At 38.4% G+C, this 18,776-nt stretch overlaps 1 protein-coding gene across 2 annotated transcripts; it reads right to left on the bottom strand.

Moving 5' to 3' along the window:
* Positions 1-3,279: 3,279 nt before the first annotated feature.
* Positions 3,280-14,116, bottom strand: TNFAIP6 (TNF alpha induced protein 6). Of its 2 annotated transcripts, XM_036421975.2 has the most exons (6): positions 13,937-14,115; positions 10,622-10,759; positions 9,018-9,179; positions 6,951-7,179; positions 5,247-5,287; positions 3,280-3,967 (listed from the first exon to the last, which is right to left on the bottom strand). In XM_036421975.2, the coding sequence occupies exons 1-6, from the start codon at positions 14,028-14,030 to the stop codon at positions 3,798-3,800; spliced, it is 834 nt and encodes a 277-aa protein (XP_036277868.1). In that variant the 5' UTR covers positions 14,031-14,115; the 3' UTR covers positions 3,280-3,797. The 2 variants fall into 2 exon arrangements, with proteins under 2 accessions (XP_036277868.1, XP_036277869.1); XM_036421976.2 differs by lacking the exon at positions 10,622-10,759 and having other exon boundaries at positions 13,937-14,116.
* Positions 14,117-18,776: the final 4,660 nt, after the last annotated feature.

Genomic DNA, 18,776 nt, shown 5'->3' on the forward strand with positions numbered 1-18,776 from the left:
AATCTACACTTATTCCATTTAGTTTAATAAGCAATACAACACTTTATTTCCTGCATGCAGTTTACTAATTTAACATGTTTATTGATTATTGGTTTCTCCCCCCACCAGAACATAAGCTCCGCAAGCCTAAGGATTTCTATTCCTTTGGTTCTTGAGTGTTTCCCAAGTGTCCAGGATAGAACCTAGCATATACATTTTTGTTAAATTTAATTGGATAGAGACTATACCCCTCACATACAAAGTAGCAACTATAACTTATTTTATACAATAGAATCAAAGAAGGAGATGCAAATAGGGTAATTGGAATCCATTGGTGGTAGATTAGGGAGGTGGGAGAAAGGAAATCTCTGAGACTGGATAGAGACTAAAATGGAGAGACAAATACTTCTTCTGCATCGGTGGGCATAGGATAGATAACAATTAACATTTACAGCCGAAACCCGTTTGGCTCAGTGGATAGAGCGTCGGACTGCAGACTGAAGTGTCCCAGGTTCAAATCCGGTCAAGGGCATATACATTGATTGCAGGCACATCCCTGGTGGGGGGTGTGCAGGAGGCAGCTGGTCGATGTTTCTCTCTCATTGATGTTTCTAGCTCTCTATCCCTCTCTCTTCCTCTCTGTAAAAACTCAATAAAATATAAATTTTAAAAAAAGATAATTATTTAAAAACCAAAACAAAAAACATTTACAGCCCATGGAAACGGTATGTGGGAGAACAAGATAACAATAAGGGGTTCTGTGATCTCTGCTCTGATATTGTAGGTGTTCCTTGAGGGGTCTAGAAAAAGGGGATTACTCTGACATTCCACAGGTATGTCATTTTAGGTGCAAAAAGACAATAGACAGTCTCACTTAAAGCAAGCATTGATCTTTGTCAAGGAAGCCACAGGCCTAGGATGTGATTACCTGCCTTGACTTGTTATGAATTTTAATTCTGAGACCATCTTAGGTGGTTTCTTTTGGACTCTCAGTTTGTAGGGCCAGTCATTCAGGCCTTCCCTGAGCTTGTCGTGGTTAGTATGTGGCCCCTATTTTGCCTACAACAACTTGAACCAATCCTGGCACTAAGAACTCAGACTGATTCTTCTTCTTCTTCTTCTTCTTCTTCTTCTTCTTCTTCTTCTTCTTCTTCTTCTTCTTCTTTTTCTTTTTTTATTTTACTTTTAAAAAAAATTAAATTATGTATGTATGGGAGGGGGGGCAATGGTAAAATATGTACACAGATAATAATTTAATAAAAGGAAAAGGACTGATTCTTCTTAAGATGGTACTATATACTATAAGAACCAACCCTCAGCTTTCCTTTCTCCTTCAGAACACAACTAGGTTTTGCTTAGCTATGTTTCCGGTGTGCAAACTCTAAGATCCTTGACTAACTCTCTGTCATTTATATTCTAGCAGTCTCTTAATTCTTTTTGAGTTCATCCAACAATTTGTAATGGGAATATTCATGCTAAACATAAAGATAAGGGACTGCAGCAATAAGTATGACAGCAACTAAAATTTAACTTTGAGTGCATTAAAAACATTATAAAAAGTCAAATTACAAATAAAATTACATTCCAGCATGTAGGACAGATATAAAATCATATGCCTAATATATAATGACTTCTTATAAATCAGTAAAAACAAGATAACACAGGTTTAAAAAAAATGAATAAAAGACATCCTATCTAATAACGAGGCAATATGCTAATTGACCATCACTCCATCACAAAGATGGCTGCACACACAGCTGAGGCCAAGTTCCCTTAAGGAGCCTTAACAAGCAATTAGCAGGGACCTGAAGCTATGCCTTCCCTCACCCCCTAGGGCTTGACAGGGTCTCTCAGGCCCTGCACCCCACCCTGGCATCAGGCTGACGGACCTCAGGCCATGCCTCCTGCCCCCGGCACCAGGCCGGGGCACCTCAGGCTGTGCCCCTCTGCTTGGCAGGGCTTGATAGGGAACATCAGGCTGAGCTCCCCACCCAGCGGGGTTTGATGGGGGACCTCAAGGTGCACCCCCAGTGCATCAGGGGAACTCAGGCTGCACCCTCTGCCCAGAGGGGCTTGACAGGGGACCTGAGGCTTCACTCCCCTTGTCTGGTGGGGCTTGAAAGGGAATCTCAAGGCATGTCTTCTGCCCCACCTGGGGACCTCAGGCCACACTCCCTGTCCTGATGCTGGGCCAGGGGACCTGAGGCTATGCCCCCTGCTTGGCGGGGCTTGACAAGGGTGGGACTGGCCAGGTCTGGATCTAGCCCAATTGGGGGGAGGAGGGGTTGCCGGGTCTGGGTCTCACGCGATTTTGGGGCTCATGTGGGTGGGTGGGGACTTGACTCTGGGTCCCCCTTTTAATGTGCACGAATTTCATGCACCAGGCCACTGGTAGAAAAATAAATCACAGAAGAAATAACATTGGATAAAAATATATATGTAAACCAACTATTAACCACACTACAAATTTAAACTGATATCATTGTAATAACCTGTGTTTAAAAAAATCTTTATTGTTGAAGATATTACTGATGTCTTTCTCCCCCCGACCCCCTCCCATGTTCCCTTCTATCCTGCATCTGTCCCCCATCCCATGTTGTAATAACCTGGTTATAATATTAATAACTGGAAAGGAGCGAAGGAAAGCTGCAATTTAGACACATGCTCAGTAAGGTCTGGGAGATATGGGAAGATGTTTACCTGTTAGTCACACGTGAAAGCAGGGCATTGACCAAAATGGGCGGGACCACTTGGAAGGTGTGAAATCTGAGACACATAAGCTCCTGAACAAAGGGAGTTCCCTCTCTGGGCCCCCTGGTGCTCCTGGCTTGTGGGGCTTGCACACTCTCACTCAGCCATGTGGCCCACGCGGATGTGGGTTCCACACAATGGACTCAGAGACTTTAGCCTGATGCTACATCGGACCCAACTCGACGTGGAACAGAAACTCTCAGGACACCGGCTTACTCCTAGCTATACTGAAGCCCCCGCTGCACACTTTCCAGGACGAGATGAAGAGAAATGGGACTTCGCAAACTGAGGAATATAATTTCACACAAATGAAAATCATTCATCCTCCCGAGTGCATCTTATAGATAATGCTTTTTCTCAAGATGTTGCAAGTACCCTACTCCCACTGGCAATGGAGGAAGTTCACCCACGCCATCCTCTGGCATCAAAACCACAATGTTATGTCATTTTTGCTCATCAAAAAGAAAATTCCATTTTAATTAATATCTGACCTGCTAATTCCACTTCTAGGACCCTCCCCCAAATGAGTAGAGAGCTATACAAATGCACATGTTCAAAGATGTTTATTGAAGCAGTGTTTATGACAACAACCTAATATTCCCACAATAGAAACAGGCTTAAATAAAGTATGGAAAAATCATATGGAACATTTGACAGCTGTTCAAAATCATGTTTTTGCATAATACTCAATGTTATGGGAAAATATTTAAGTTAGATAGCTCAAGGTTTAAAAAACAACAAGATATAGGGATATAGAGCAGAATTCCAAAACTTCAAATACAAATACATATAGGAACATATATATACAGATACAACAAATAAAAAAATGACTAAAAGAAAAATACACAAATGTTAACACCTGTTATTTTCTTGCAGTGGGATTATGAGAGATTTTATTTTCTCATTTAAAATGTTCTGTATTTTCCAATTTTCTCAACATTATCAGGCATAACATTTACATCTAGAAAAGTAATAAATAAATGTTAATAACAATAATAATAATATAAAAGTGAGATCCAAGGGGTTCCAAAAGATACAAACATAAATACTAAAAGTCCTGTTTTGTTTTATAAATGGCTAAATCTTCCAACTAAAATGTTTTTATTTCCGGTAGAAGTAGTGCTTGTATTTTTTCCTTGACTGGATTTCAATTGAGGATCCACTGCAACATATTTGATTTGGAAACCTCCTGCAGTCACTGAAGCATCACTTAGAAACTTTAAGGTCATGACATTTCCTGGGGAGGAAGAGGATGCAAAAGAACAAAGATGTTACTCTCCTTTAATTTAGCAGACAAAATGGAAAGTTTCAGGGCTTCCTTTTGACTCTCCCTCTCCCTCTTTTAAAAATAGAATTCTCATCTCCCAACCACCTCCTACAGCTCATATGATGTCTTCTTTTAACTTTCTGTTAACATAAAATTTATTCTCAAGAAAAAAATAGAGATAAACAAAGGGCTTCATACTTTACCAATCCTAGGAAATTGTAACAGAGTAATGAATTAATAAGTTTTAAGCATTACTCATTCAAGAATTGAACAAGTAGTTCCATGTCTTGCAATAATGACAAATATATGAGAATTGTGGGTACTAAAAGGCTAGAGCTTGGGAATAATTTAGGTAGCAATATCTGAGCTTATGGACTATTACTTTTAATTGCATAGTATTATGATAATTTAATGACTTGGAGGAAAAAATTGAGCATGCAAAATGCCAAATACTAATGCTGGTGATTACATTAAAAATGGTATCTAAGAAAATACAAGTTCTTAGTCAGAAAATATGAGTTTGTGTTATTAGCAGTGGTATTGCTTAATGAGATAAATTTTTGCTATTATAAGGACATTTCTTGAGGTACATTTTGTAGAACAAAATCACACTAAATAATTTGCAGGAGAAAAAAAATTTGGAGAAGGTTACCTACCAAAACTAGCCCTTTGAGGTTTGCTATGCATAATTAACCTATTAAAAATTCTCTGACATCTTCAAATAAAGAAACCTGTTTAACATTATTTAACTCAGTGTTACCCAAACTTACCTGACCTAAGAGCCCTTTCTCATGTAACACCTATTATAAAAACATTTCACAGCACTGTGTTCTTTACAACTCTCCCTGGGAAATGCTATACTAAGATAAAAATGCAAGAAGTAAGGTAAAATTTTTTCAGTAATAGGTGGTATTTTTAACAACTTTATAAATTAATTTAATTCTTTATCAGTGAAAAAACCTTGGCCTTTTATTACATTTTATGGAGCTCATAAGCCACAGCAGTATTCATGGATTTGCAGACTCAAAACTATCTCAGCCTATATTTCCCACAAATAACGAGAGTCTACACGTTTTCAGTGCAAGGAGTTGGCACAGATCTTTCTTTAGGTATAAATAAATACTTGGAATTTATAAACCAGAAAACAGGTCTCTCAGCTTTAAAAAAGTAAACAGTGATGACTACTGGGTCCTTCACTTTCGGTGACACTAAGAGAAAACAAAACATGCAACTAATTTAGAGCCCTTACCTGTACTAATGATGTCTTCTGGAAGCTCATCTCCACAGTATCTGAAAGGGAATTTTAAAGAGAATTCACACAAATGAACATTATACAGCTATAGCAATGAGCTCTTTCTAATAACTAAAGTGCTTTATTTCCCCCAAGTAATGGCTTATTTTCCTGTTATTTTATGACGTCTTATTGCTTTTTTAAAATTTGGATTTGTAAGGGAGAACATGTACATTATTTGAAGTAAACTTCTCAAACTATTAATGAGATTCTTAAGAAAGGATATGTGGCATTTCTACTCTGTGCACCTACAAAACTATTTGTGTAACAGACAATTTGAATCTTCTTGAAAAAATTAAAAATTTGTCTCTGATTAATCTCAAAGTTTTCTTCACAATTGAAAGTCTATGGGTGTATAGTTGGTAGTATTATATTTTGAATTCTGGAGTAGACAGATTTAAAGGTGGAAAAATTACTTGGACCTTATAGATATAAGAGGGTTCCATTTTTATATGAATCATATCTTGAAAGGAACTCCCTTGCACATTATATAAACATTGAGTTTTGTCAGTTTTGAAAGTGTAATCTATTCCAGAGGAGGGAGGGAGATCTATTATAAAGGTAAATTACACAATATAAATGTATAGCTGTTGAAGACCTTTAAAAAATAGTATATATATATTTATATATAGTCATGAATAAGGGAGAATTGATATTCTATTGATAATGGATAGTCTTAAATACACATTATTAAATGGTGACCTGAATATATAAAACACCTAATTGCACACTCTTTAAATTGAAATGTTTTGTAAGGATCTGAAAATGGAAACTGCATTAAAGATTTAAGGAGAGAACACACACAAAAAAACCTGTCCCAGCATGTTGAAGATCAAGGGAGAAAGAAATATTGTGGAAAAGAGCACTTGTTTTTTATGGCAAAGAAAGCTATTTTTAAGAAGCTGCTCTTTGTAGGTTTAGCTAACTTGTATGAAAGCAGGGGCTATGCTTTGCTTATTTGCCATATACCCATGATACTTAGCCCATTGCTTTGTACACAGAAGAAAGGCACCCATTACTGAATTTATAGTTATTTTAAAAGGTTGACAGAAATTAGAACATTTAAAAACCCCAACAAATTTCTCTTTCTCCTTCATGTTGTTAGTCAATCTTGAGGTCTTCATAAATAAATTATTTAAATAATTGTTACAATCAAAAGGTAGCTATCACTATTTTAATAGTAAGTAGCAACTATGACTTAACATGATAAGAAAAATCTTTGTTGAAAAAGGATATAGCCGAAACCAGTTTGGCTCAGTGGATAGAGCTTCGGCCTGCGGACTGAAGGGTCCCAAGGTTCGATTCCGGTCAAGGGCATGTACCTTGGTTGCAGGCACATCCCCAGCAGGAGGTGTGCAGGAGGCAGCTGATCGATGTTTCTCTCTCTTCAATGTTTCTAACTCTCTCTCCCTCTCCCTTTCTCTCTGTAAAAAATCACTAATATATATATATATATATATATATATATATATATATATATACATATATATATATATATACATATATATGTATATATATATATTTTTTTAAAGGATATGGTGTTATAGGAGTGTAGGAACACTGGAAAATCAATATTGTAAGTACAGTTGGGGAAAAATTAAAGAAACATTAAACACAATATTGAATGTTCCTCTAACTTTCTGTATGGGAAACAACACGTACCTTCCCACAAAGCCATGAACATCATCATAACTGTCATATATTTCAACATAGTCAGCCAAGCAAGATGGGTCATCTTCAAGGTCGAAGTCCAAAAAACTCAGATGAATACGCTGACCATACTTGAGTCTAATGTGCCAGTAGCAGATTTGGTTATCATCATACTCATTTGGGTAGCCTGGAGATTTAAAAATTCTCTTTGGATCTGTAAAGATTCCACCACACTCTTTTGCTGGAATGGGGGGAGGGGGAGGAGAGGAGATCAGAAAGATAAAAAAGCATTAGAAAAAATTATTCCTACATTAAAATGATATTCACATCTTAGTGTTCATTTATTTATATCCCTTTATGAAAAAGTAAAGAAATGGCTTAACATACAGCATCTATAGTATTCCTGTAGCTAAAGAATAAATGTATTTTTCATCAATAGTTGTTCAATTCTCTAAAATAAGCAGACACTTGTGAATTAAAAAAGTAAGATAGCAAAAAAAAGATTAATTGTATCTTTGGTTACATTTTTTGGGGGATGACTTTTAATTTATATTTTTTAAGCATAGGATGCACAAATATTATGTGAACCCTTCCATATGTTTTGACAAATACATATATTCATGTTACCAACAGCCCAGTCATATGTTTTTGTCTTGTTGTGTCACCACTTTGTCTTTAGGGACTGGAATATGAAGAATAATGAGTCCAATATATTCTGTTTGGGAAATTATTATAGAATTTCAAGATTACAAAAGACCTTGGAGGTCACTCTAATCCAGCTGAAAGGAATAATTTTAATCTTCCTATACTCTTTTTCCTGGTTTTAAACTAACACCTTAATCTTGTTTGAGGATTTGGTGAAGATATTTATGTTTTTCTAAGTTATTTTTTACTTCACAGATTTATGTTGTGTCACATAAGCTGTTAGAAGAACAACCTCTTCCAGAACCAATCACTTACACTATGACCTAGAGAGAAAAGTATGGAGTGGCCCTGATTAATTTTAATTCCATATCAATAAGTATCCAGTATCTTGAAAGACCAAACCAATCCTGGAAACTTAAAAATAATCTGAGTGGTGGTGCTAGTGCTGACTCTGGGTAGCATACGAAGGTATTTTTCACTTTGTCAATTAGAGGTTTTTTCCAAGAATATTCTCCATTAAAGTAACTATTTTTTAAAATCTTGTTAGAATTCTTATTGCCATTGAAGTTAAGGAAGCTTATCTCTAAGGCAGAACAGGACCTTAGAAAGGCTGGGGCGGTCAGAGCCCGGCCGGCATGGCTCAGTAGTTGAGCATGGATCAGTGAACCAGGACATCAAGGTTTGGGCTCAATCCCCAGTGCGGGGGCATGTGGGAGGCAGCCGATGGATGAGTCTTTCTTATCAATGATGTTTCTCTCCCTCTCCCTTCCTCTCCGAAATCAATAAAAAAATATATATATATTTTTAAAAGGAAGGTCATAGATCTGGTGCGAGCACTCTGTGACCATCCTATACCTGTTTCTTTATTGGTAATTGAATGTAATCATGTCTCTCCTATTATTCCCACACAGAATTATCCTGAGGATAAAATATAGATGATAATTTAAGGACGTTATACAGCTCTAGCTGGTTTGGCTCAGTGGATAGAGCATTGGCCTGTGGACTAACAGGTTCTGGGTTCAATTCTAGCACATGTCTGGGTTGTGGGCTCGATCCCCATTAGGGGCCGTGCAGGAGGGAGCTGATCAATGATGTTTCTATCTCTCTCCCTCCTTCTCCATGGCACAAACAAGGCCTAAATTCACAATTCTGCCTGCCTTCTAATTATTTGCTACATAATTTTGGGTAAGTTGCTTAAATTCTTAACTCTCAGTTTCCTGATTTCTAAAATGGGTATAAAAATAGCTCCGTGTAGGGTGGTGAATATTGAGTGACAGTGCAGATTGACACAGCATAATCACTCTATGAATGATAGTTACTAATTAGTATCATGAAACTGATTTATCTCTGGGAAAATAAGCTATTTCATTTTAACAACATCCTAGTAACATGTAACTGTTTTTGCAAAGCACAAAATTATTATTTTTAACAAACCATGTGGATTGTAGCAGTAGGCATCCCATCTTTCACTCCTATTGAGACGGATTCCATAATCAATAACACCAACTTTTCCAAATCCACAGTGGGGCCCTGGCTTCACAATGGGGTATCCAACTCTGCCCTTGGCCATCCACCCAGCAGCACAGACATGAAATCCTGCAAGAGAATGAAAAGGTTTTACACTTAACAGGCAAACTGGCTCAGCTGAGAGCACGAAATCTTTACAAAGGTGGTCCCTTCCAACACAGACAGTTTCTTAGCCACCCAAATTCATTCAGTTCATGTAAAAGGAGAAAAAATGGTTTTCTTAAAACAATTTTATAAAATATAACATCTGACTTTTACTAAGAAATGACATATTACTTAAAAATAGAGAAAGATGAAGGTGAACTAGAAATCATAACCCCACGAATCTGAAAACATTGCATGTTCAGAGCTGGCTTCTTCTCACCAATGACCTATCCAGTGCAATGAGATAATTTCTGAAAGTACCGTCGGTCTTGAAAACTTTCCCCCCCCCCCCCCAAGTCATAGTTTAAGTCATTTCTAATTCAGGATTCATCAAGATATTGCTAACACTTTTTAAAATGTGAAGAGGGATAAAAGTGCTCGTAGAGTTCAAACAAAGCCTCAGCCCTGTGTTTCTCGCTCAGTTCAGAGGCTGCTTAGATACTTGCCAATGGCATCCAAGAGCAATTTTACTTGAGGTCCAGGGCAGCTAGCAATGACTCTGGCTTTGTGTCCATCATTCCCGTCCCTGTCACACTCAGTCCCGTGGGAACAGGCTGAGCAGTTATCTGGGGAGACTTTGGAGCGTTGGGGAGAACACCTGTGTTTTTGCCAGCATAAGCTCTGCCAGGCACTTTTCTGCAGGAAAAAGAGCTTTCTTCAATGGAGAAGAGTCCTGAGTAGGGTTGTCTTTTGGATTCTCCTGAAAGCCCAAGAGAGATGGTAGCAGCCTCTCTACCCCTCCCCCCTTTTTTTCTAAATAAGTAAAGAAAAAAAAACACTAATTAATTACTGGGTTTTTCCACTAGGACTTCTAATATCATCTTCCCAATTCCTTTCTCCTGCCATCCTATACATTGCTTATCCTCTTTTTCAATACAAATGCATTCTCCCATTTAATATTTAAAAAAGAAAAAAGAAAAAAATGGAAACATTTTGAAAAAAGCCACTAAATTCAGTATTTCCTCTACCAAGTAAATTTTTTTGTAAAACTCAACATAGTAACATCGCTCAACACATGAAGAAACCCATACTCAGAAGTCAAGAAGAGATATTAAAATGAATAGCAATGGCTTTAAATTTCTGAGGAATTTAAACGATATCGAGATGCCTTCATTTTCTTTTGACTTTTATTTATTGGCCCAGAGTGGGTTGTAACCCCAAATAAGTTACTAGTATTAGGAACTTTTCACTAGCTAGTTCTAGGTAGAGAAGATGGGAAAAGCAGGGGGCGGAGATGAGAGATGTCATGGGGATTTAGAGAATTATTAGTGAAGGTGGGTAGAGAAGTCTTATTAAGGGGTTACAGGAAAGTGGGATATTTTTTCCCAAGGGTGAACAAGAAGGAAAGTCATTGCCAAATCAGTTACCAATTTTCCTGGCTGCCTCTAGTTGCTTGTAGGTGGCGAGACGGCCGCCTTCATATTCACACACCGCCTTTGCTTCTTGGTAGGTGAGCTTGTATTTGCCGGCCCGAGCTTCTCTGTGATAGACGCCTGCAGCTTGTTCTGTGAATTCACAAAAAGTTGTAAATGCACTACTTGCCTTCTTGCAGAACAAGGGAAATTTTATGACCTCAGATGAAAGATTACATCAGCTATTGTTTCTGCCAAAGGGTTCCTTGGGTCAGCAGCATTGGGTAGCTACATTTCATTATTAGAAAGCTTTGGGGGAAAATATGAATGAGGGGGAATTTTAGGAAAACCTGGGGACAGAGACAGAAACTTGAGGCTAAATTAAGTTTCTGAATTGACAGCCTGAAAGGGTTTCAGTACAACATTGCATTTCTGCACTACCAAAGGTGATCAAGTTTTGACTTTTTTTTTTTTTCCTTTAAATTACAGAAAAACTTGGAAAGGTAACTAATAGGAGAAAAAAAGGAGGTGAAGGCAAAGAAACCATGAAAATTGATCCATTATGTCAGCTTGTGATGATGGAGAAAAATAAGCCACAGTATCCATTTGAGGGAAATGACTAATACAATATAATTGAGACTTTAGTAAACAAATAAAAAAAACAGAGGGAAAGTTGAAAGGAATCCAAAGCAAACAAATATTTCATTAAAGAGAAGAAAACTAGATTCAAACGCAGCAGAGAAAATCCTGAGCACCCCTAAGTACCGGTTCCTAAGTTCTTGAACGATTTTGTCCTTTTTTAGCTTACATTTGTTTCCAACATATTTTCGGTAGTGTTAAATCACACATGAGTTATCTCCCAGTAGATTACTACTTAAAAGGATTGTTTTGAGTTTGGAGTGCATCTTGCCATGGAAACAACGAGAAAAGATTCTCAGGGCAGTAATCATACTGTAGCTCTAATAGTTCTATGTAGATTGTCAGATTATGGTTCAGTCCTTGTACCCTAACCTGGGCAATCAGTCACCATCAAGATCATTGCTAATGAGAACACCTATATCTTGGCATGCAGTGACATGCAGCCAGCAGTATTAGAAAGCTTGTTCCTTGCTGTCCTCCCCAGGCTGAAGGTGACACTGCCACAGTTCAGCAGGAATGCTGCATGGCATTTTCTCTGTTTTTCTGGACGCCAAGGGATCCTTTTATTTTTATTTCTCTCAAACATATCTTTATCGATTTCAGAGAGGAAGGGAGAAACATCAATGGTGAGAGAGAATTATCGATCTGCTGCCTCCTGCACATCCCCCATTGGGGATTGAGCCTGCAACCCAGGCATGTGCCATTGACTGGAATCAAACCTGGGACCCTTCAGTCCACAGGCCGATGCTCTATCCACTGATCCAAGCTGGCTAGAGCCAAAGGATCCTTTTATACATTATATGGTAAAAGCTCATTACTGAAGACCTCGGTCAACTTGATACTTACTAGTATAGATCAGAGAACACAAGGAACACACAACTCATTTTCCCCTTTGAAACTTACCTACTTCCACTGTCCTTCATATGGTAAAGTCTCATTAACGAAACTTTCACTAGTTTCCAATCTGGTTGTTTTGAGCATATACCATGAGGTGGTTTGCTAATTGCAGAGGATCAGGTCTTACTCCTAGTGGACACTAGTGGGCAACGCAAGTACAGACAGTCCCCATGCATGCTGGTTCAATTTACGATACCAGAGTTAAAAACCAACCTCAGGGGTCCTCTGTTTTCTCTTTTTCCCCATGTGGCACTAAGTCTAAGGGTTTCAAGTGCCTTGTTCTTGATAGTTGCTAGTGAGCCCTGCCTTCTAATCCAACTCTTCTTTCTCCTTAAATAGTTTCTCATGCTATATGGACCTAACCAACGGTAAACAATTCATTCATGCTGACTGGTCAATAATTTGTCCTAGATTGGAGAAATGTGCAATTACCCCAAGCCTCAAATCTGCAGCACTATTAACAAACATTTGGGTTTGCTTCTCTTGACCACCAGGACAGAATTTCTATTGTGTAGGTTTATATTTTTGTAAAGTACAAAATCACTTTTAAAAACACCAACGACCACAGCTCCTAATTACTTGAGCATTTCGAAGTTCATCCATATGGGTTTAATTCTTACTAGCTTCATGACCATCTTTTTCCTGCCTAACAAATCTGAGGCTATCTCCTTAGTTTGATTGTGTGCAGTGAAAATAAACAGAGATGTGTTCATTCCTCTGGTAAATTCCAGACCCCAGCTTTGCCAAATGGATCTCAGTGTTCAGCACGAAGCTAGTTCACTGGCTCAAGCTGAAAAAGAGAGGCGGCAAGGCTGTGCATTGTAAATCAAGCTTTTAAATCAAATCCGCATGGCTGCAGTTACTATTACCAGGGAGAAACATGCTGAAATATTCTACAACTGTACACTGCTTAGCAAGCATAAAACCACGCTCTGGCCTAAAGTTAATTTTGCTTTCTCTTTATTTCTTTATTTTATACAAGAAACCCTCAATTTTCTTCTTAAGAATTAAAAAATGTTTTCACTATCAAACACAATAATGAACATAAAGCAATATTAATTTGCATCATGGGAATTAAAGCATTGTTCAGAATACTAAAAAGGGTATTTTGGGCTTTCAGTATTTAGCTTTTTTTTTGTTTATTGTTTATACTCACAGTTAGGTCCAATTAATTCTTTGCTAGCATTTAACAAAACAAAGCAGCAAAAGGAACGTTCCTTGTCTAACAAAAGGGGCAGAAAAGTACATGGGTTGCTTAAACAAAAGGAACCAGAGTGGTAAGAACGCATTCAGAAATACATAGACTTTGTCAAACTAGTCAAAAAGAATATTTGGAAAAAGTAAGACATATGCTACATGGAGCAATGATTATAAAGTTATTTTATATTCTGATTTGTCTGTTATGATTTTGTTACAATTACCTGCTATAAAATCTGATTGCAAATGCATTGAAATAAAAATAAAAAGGTACATTGATGTTTTTGTTAAAGAAACATTTCCCACAATACCACCACATCTGCTTTGAAAAATTTTAAATATATTTTCATATGGAATATTAATATTAACTTCTATTTCCTACTGAACAACTTTATAAAAAGCTATTTTTAAATCCTAGAAGGCAGGAACACTATTTTAAAAAGGGTATAGACATTCCAAAAGTTATCTTTCCTAAACATTTTCTTTGAAAACACAAGGCTTGAACAGCACAGAAAAATCTACTGCTTTGATTCGTTTCTCCACGAATTCAAAAAAGTGGCATTCTTAACCAGAAGTTCAATAAGTACAGTTTCTTACCAAGCCATATGGAATTATGAAAAATTCCATCCTTGAATCCCCATCCGTGCGCCTCTTCCCACAGCAAGACAAATAAGTAAATTGGGATGATCATATCTCAGCTGTAGAGAAATAATAGCCTATTAGGGGCTCCTCAGGATAAATTCTCAGTGCAGAGGCTGCAATGCGACTGAAACATCTGGTTTCCACATCTTTTTAAATAGTTTTTGCAACTGTGAGGTCAGCAGGCACTCTCCAATGGCATTTCCCGCTGCAGAGTTTCACAATTAACTCAGTGTCTGAAGCAAACCCTCTGACTCATTTGCATTGGCAGCTACAGCTAAAGATAGAGTGATCACCTACATTTTCATTAATCAATTCTGTCTGTCACAGACACTTTCCTGGTAGGATATTTGTGCAACTTGGTGCAGAGTCAGCAGCCATTGAAAACAACAAGAACAAAAAAAGTCAGTAGGAATTTTAAGAAAAACCCTGAACGTCTTAGTGTTTGTAGTAAGTCAGTTATGAAGTATGGGGTGTGGGATGAAGCACTGATCATAAACTTGACTTTGATAATGCTACTTCAGTTTTCCCTAAACATTGCCAGGCTTGTACAGAAAATTTAAAAGGAAAAGTGTGCACAATTTGGCAAGCCCTAAACTATCCCCAGTGATGGAGGATTCCTTTATCCTCTGTCTGCTCTCTCCTTGGGTAAGGTCTGTTGCAGTCCTTGGTTTATTGTGGTTATCAGGTAAATACATCAGTTCCAGAAAAGTAATTTCGTTTCAGAGCCTTAGGAGATTCCAGCAGCTAGTCTAACACTAATTTCCCCAGGCCACAAATCCTTGAAGTGTTTTGGAAAAGGAGAATGGGTAGATAGTCATAACGTTAAGAAAAATATGGTCATAGTTTCCCCACAACATTCTAAGTTTAAAGATGATCAAAATAGTAGGTATAATTATCAAAGTTGTCATACCTTAAAGTATCCCAAATTTTGTTTTCTTTTTGTGCAGAGTCTTTTGGTGTCATGTCTGGTGCTACCCACACTGCTCTGCTGTGAATGTCATTTTCTGTTGATTGACAGTCAATTTCTTGGCAGCTTTTGCTTCTCTTTCTTGAAGGTCATTCTTTGCTATCTAGTGTCTCTACTCTTGCTGCCAAATTGCCTCCCATTTGCTTCCATTATGCTTATTTCTCTTATACTTTCTTAGTTCCTCCAGTGATATTGGAATCCTTTGAAAAACCAACTTTTTGGTCCAGAAATCCCTTAAGTCCCCGAGGCATCAACTGCATTGAACAACAAAGGCTTGGCCTGGTCTCATCTCAGAAAAGCAGTTGTGGGGGTTTAGGCTGAGGGTACAGAATTTATTGGACACTCGCTGAGGTATGCAGAAAGTTACTAGGGTTCAAAATCTCTATTTGGGGCCCACGGCAAGTGAGAGAGGAGAGCATTGTATTATCTTAGTTCACCAATAGGGTTAGAAAGTTTTCAGTTTGGTGCAAGAGAGATAGAGTCTAGACCAGGTAGGTGTGACCATGGAGAAGACAGACATGGTCAGCAAGTACAGGATGAATAAATAGTTGGAAGGAACAAACTGATATTATTGCTCTGGAAAACAGAATTACATGAGTATTTTAGGTTTGTGGTTAGGAAAGTAAATATAACTTTACTTGCGCAAGCCTGCAGCAAAACCCTCACAGCCTTCCCATTCTTCGCCTGGTCACAATCTCTGGTCATGCCCTCCTCTCTGCATCTCTTCAAAGTACCCAATTTCCCTAGTTCTCATTTATAAAAAAATTACTTTCAGGAAAGGGCTGGAAATTAATCTTAGGTCAAATAACTAACAGCAGATACCCTTCTTTGTTCATTTGCATTTTAAGGAACCGCCAGGTAGAGCAGGGTGTGAATGTTCAACCTCTACTAAAACAACATTCAATGATGGTTTGAATGGATTAACCCAATCCAGGGTGGAGGATTTCTTTTCCCCTTTCCTAACTCTCCAGGCAGAGGACAAGTATTTCCTCTTACCTCTGTTCAGTGTTTGGAAACCCCATCCTTCCTACCATCCAGCAAATAGAAAACAGTGCCCAATGATGAGGGCTCTGATTTGGAGGGTTTCGACTTAAGAGAAACCTTTAGAGAAATTTCATGAGTTTATTTGAACCAAACTGTCGACAATTTCCAGGAAGCAAAATCTCAATGAATTGAGACAATGTTAAAAAAAAAAAAAAAAAAAAAAAAAAAAAAAAAAAAAAAAGAGTTTTGCAGATTATTTTATACATTAGAATCAAAGGTGGAAACCTGTGGAGGGTTACATGAATTCCATTGGTGGTAGATTAAGGGAGTGAGAGAAAGCAAAGTGGGGAATCTCTGGAATTGGATAAAAAGTAAAGGGGAGGGACACATACTTCTTTTATACTGGTGGGTACAGGATAGTTAATAATATTTACAGCACCTAGAGATGGTATTCAGAAAACAAGATAACAATGAGGGATTCTGTGGTCTCATGCTCTGGTGTCTGGCTGTGCCTTAAGGGGTCTGATAGAGGAGGTTATTCTGACATTTCAGATATATGTTATCCTAGATGCAAAAAGACAATAGACAGGCTCACGTAAGGTAAAACTGACCTTTGTCCGGGAAGCTACAGGCCTAGGACATGAAGACCCTCATGACCCGCTTTTAGTTAGGAACATTTATGTTCAGATCATCCTATGTGGGTACTTTTGGTCTCTGACTATGTGGGCCTGCCATGCTTGTCAAATTTCGTATGTGGTTCCTTTTTTGTCCACAAGAGGGTGTTCAATTCTATTGTAGAAGAAAAGAAAAAGGTTTTTATATGGAAAAGATACAATAGGTGTGAGTGGGAACCAGGGGGGAATAAGAAGGAAAGAAGAGTCCTGGCTTATTTGGCTCAGTGAATAGAGTTTTGGCCTGCGGACTGAAGGGTCCCAGGTTTGATTCCGTCAAGGGCACATGCTGGGGTTGTGAGCTCGAAATCCAATGGGCAGCTGATCAATGATTCTCTCTCATCATTGAAATTTCTATTTCTCTCTCCCTCTCCTTTCCTCTCTAACACCAATAAAGAATATTTTTTTAAAAAGAGAGGAGTGGCAAAGGGAGTGGTGCCTATGAACCTACCTTGTAAGTTGCCTAAGGTAAGTGGGCACCTCTGCCCAACTCCCAGTCACACCCCTGAGGAAGTGTCTGAGGAGCAGAGAGAAGATACACTGGATGTAAGTTCATTTCAAGGGCTCAGAAGTCTCTCCCAGTCAAATGCTCTGCCCTCATGGATGAATGCAACCACCCCCTGAGCCACTCTTCCCCATCTCTTGGGCAGGTTGTACAGTGACTTATTTTTCACTTGTCAGTGACGGACTGAAGACCCAGCAAGACTGCTTATTTTTTGGAGAGGCAGTTCCTCTTTTGGTTGCTTTCCCAGAATGTTCCAATGCCCATAAGCCTGAGCATCCACTAGGTACCTAAAGACAAGGTGGGAAGAATAAGACATCTGGTTTGGGCTAAAATTGCACTGAACTAAGCTGGCACAGTAGTTTAGTGACATCACTATTACACAAACTCCCTTAAAAAACTGAGATTCTAGCCCTGACCGGTTTGGCTCAGTGGATGAACCATCCCAGGTTCCATTCTGGCCAAGGGCACATGTCTGAGTTGAGGGCTTGATCCCTAGGTAGGGGGCATACAAGAGGCAGCTGACTTATGATTATCTCTCATCACTGATGTTTCTGTCTCTCCCTCTTCCTTCCTCTCTGAAATCAATAAAAATATTTTAAAACAACAACAACAACAAAAGCAACTGAGACTCTAAAGTAGGATTTCAAACATCTGTCAGAGGACAAGAGAAGAAGGCATTATAAATTCTTTTTAAAATTTTAATTAATTTTTTACTGAAGTCACATTGGTTAATCCTATATAAATTTCAGAAGTGCAATATTATAATTTGATATCTGTATACTCTATTGTGTGTTTACCACAAAAAGTCTAGTTTCCATTCATCACTATACATCTGACTCCCTTTACCCAATTCCCCCCATTCACTCCCTCTGGAAACCACCATTCCATTATCTGTATCTATGAGATTGTTTTTTGTTTGTTTGTTTGTTTTAAAAATATATTTTATTGACTTTTTACAGAGAGGAAGGGAGAGAGATAGAGAGTTAGAAACATCGATGAGAGAGAGTCATCGATCAGCTGCCTCCTGCACACCCCCTACTGGGATGTGCCTGCAATCAAGGTACATGCTCCTGACCACAATCGAACCCAGGACCCTTCAGTTCCCAGGCCGACGCTCTATCCACTGAGGCAAACCGGTTTCAGCATATGAGATTGTTTTTTATTTGCTTTGCTAATTCTTTTGTTACTTAAATAAATTATATATATATATATATATATATAATTTTTTTATTAATGATTTTTAGAGAAAGGAAGGGAGAGGAAGAGAGACAGAACATCAACGATGAGAGAGAAGCATTGATAGGCTGCCTCCTGCATACTCCCTACTGGGGATTGGGGATCGAGCATGTGCCCTGACTGAGAATCGAACTGTGATCCCTGGTTCATAGGTTGACACTCAACCACTGAGCCACACTGACCGGGCTCTTTTGTCTTTTATTGTACATTCCACTATGAGTGAGATGATATGGGTTTTTATCCTTTTCCATCTGACTAACATGCTCAGTTTCTGCTGATAGAGAAAATGTATGGAGCCCTAGCCAGTTTGGCTCAGTGGATACAGCATTGACCTGTGGACCAAAGGGTTCTGGGTTCGATTCTGAATAAGAGCAGTGAAACATACCTTGGTTTCAGGCTCCTCCCTGGCTCGGGTCCTAGTAAGGGCTTGTG

Source organism: Pipistrellus kuhlii, unplaced genomic scaffold, assembly GCF_014108245.1.
Source record: "Pipistrellus kuhlii isolate mPipKuh1 unplaced genomic scaffold, mPipKuh1.p scaffold_m20_p_7, whole genome shotgun sequence".
NCBI classification, from domain to species: domain Eukaryota; kingdom Metazoa; phylum Chordata; class Mammalia; order Chiroptera; family Vespertilionidae; genus Pipistrellus; species Pipistrellus kuhlii.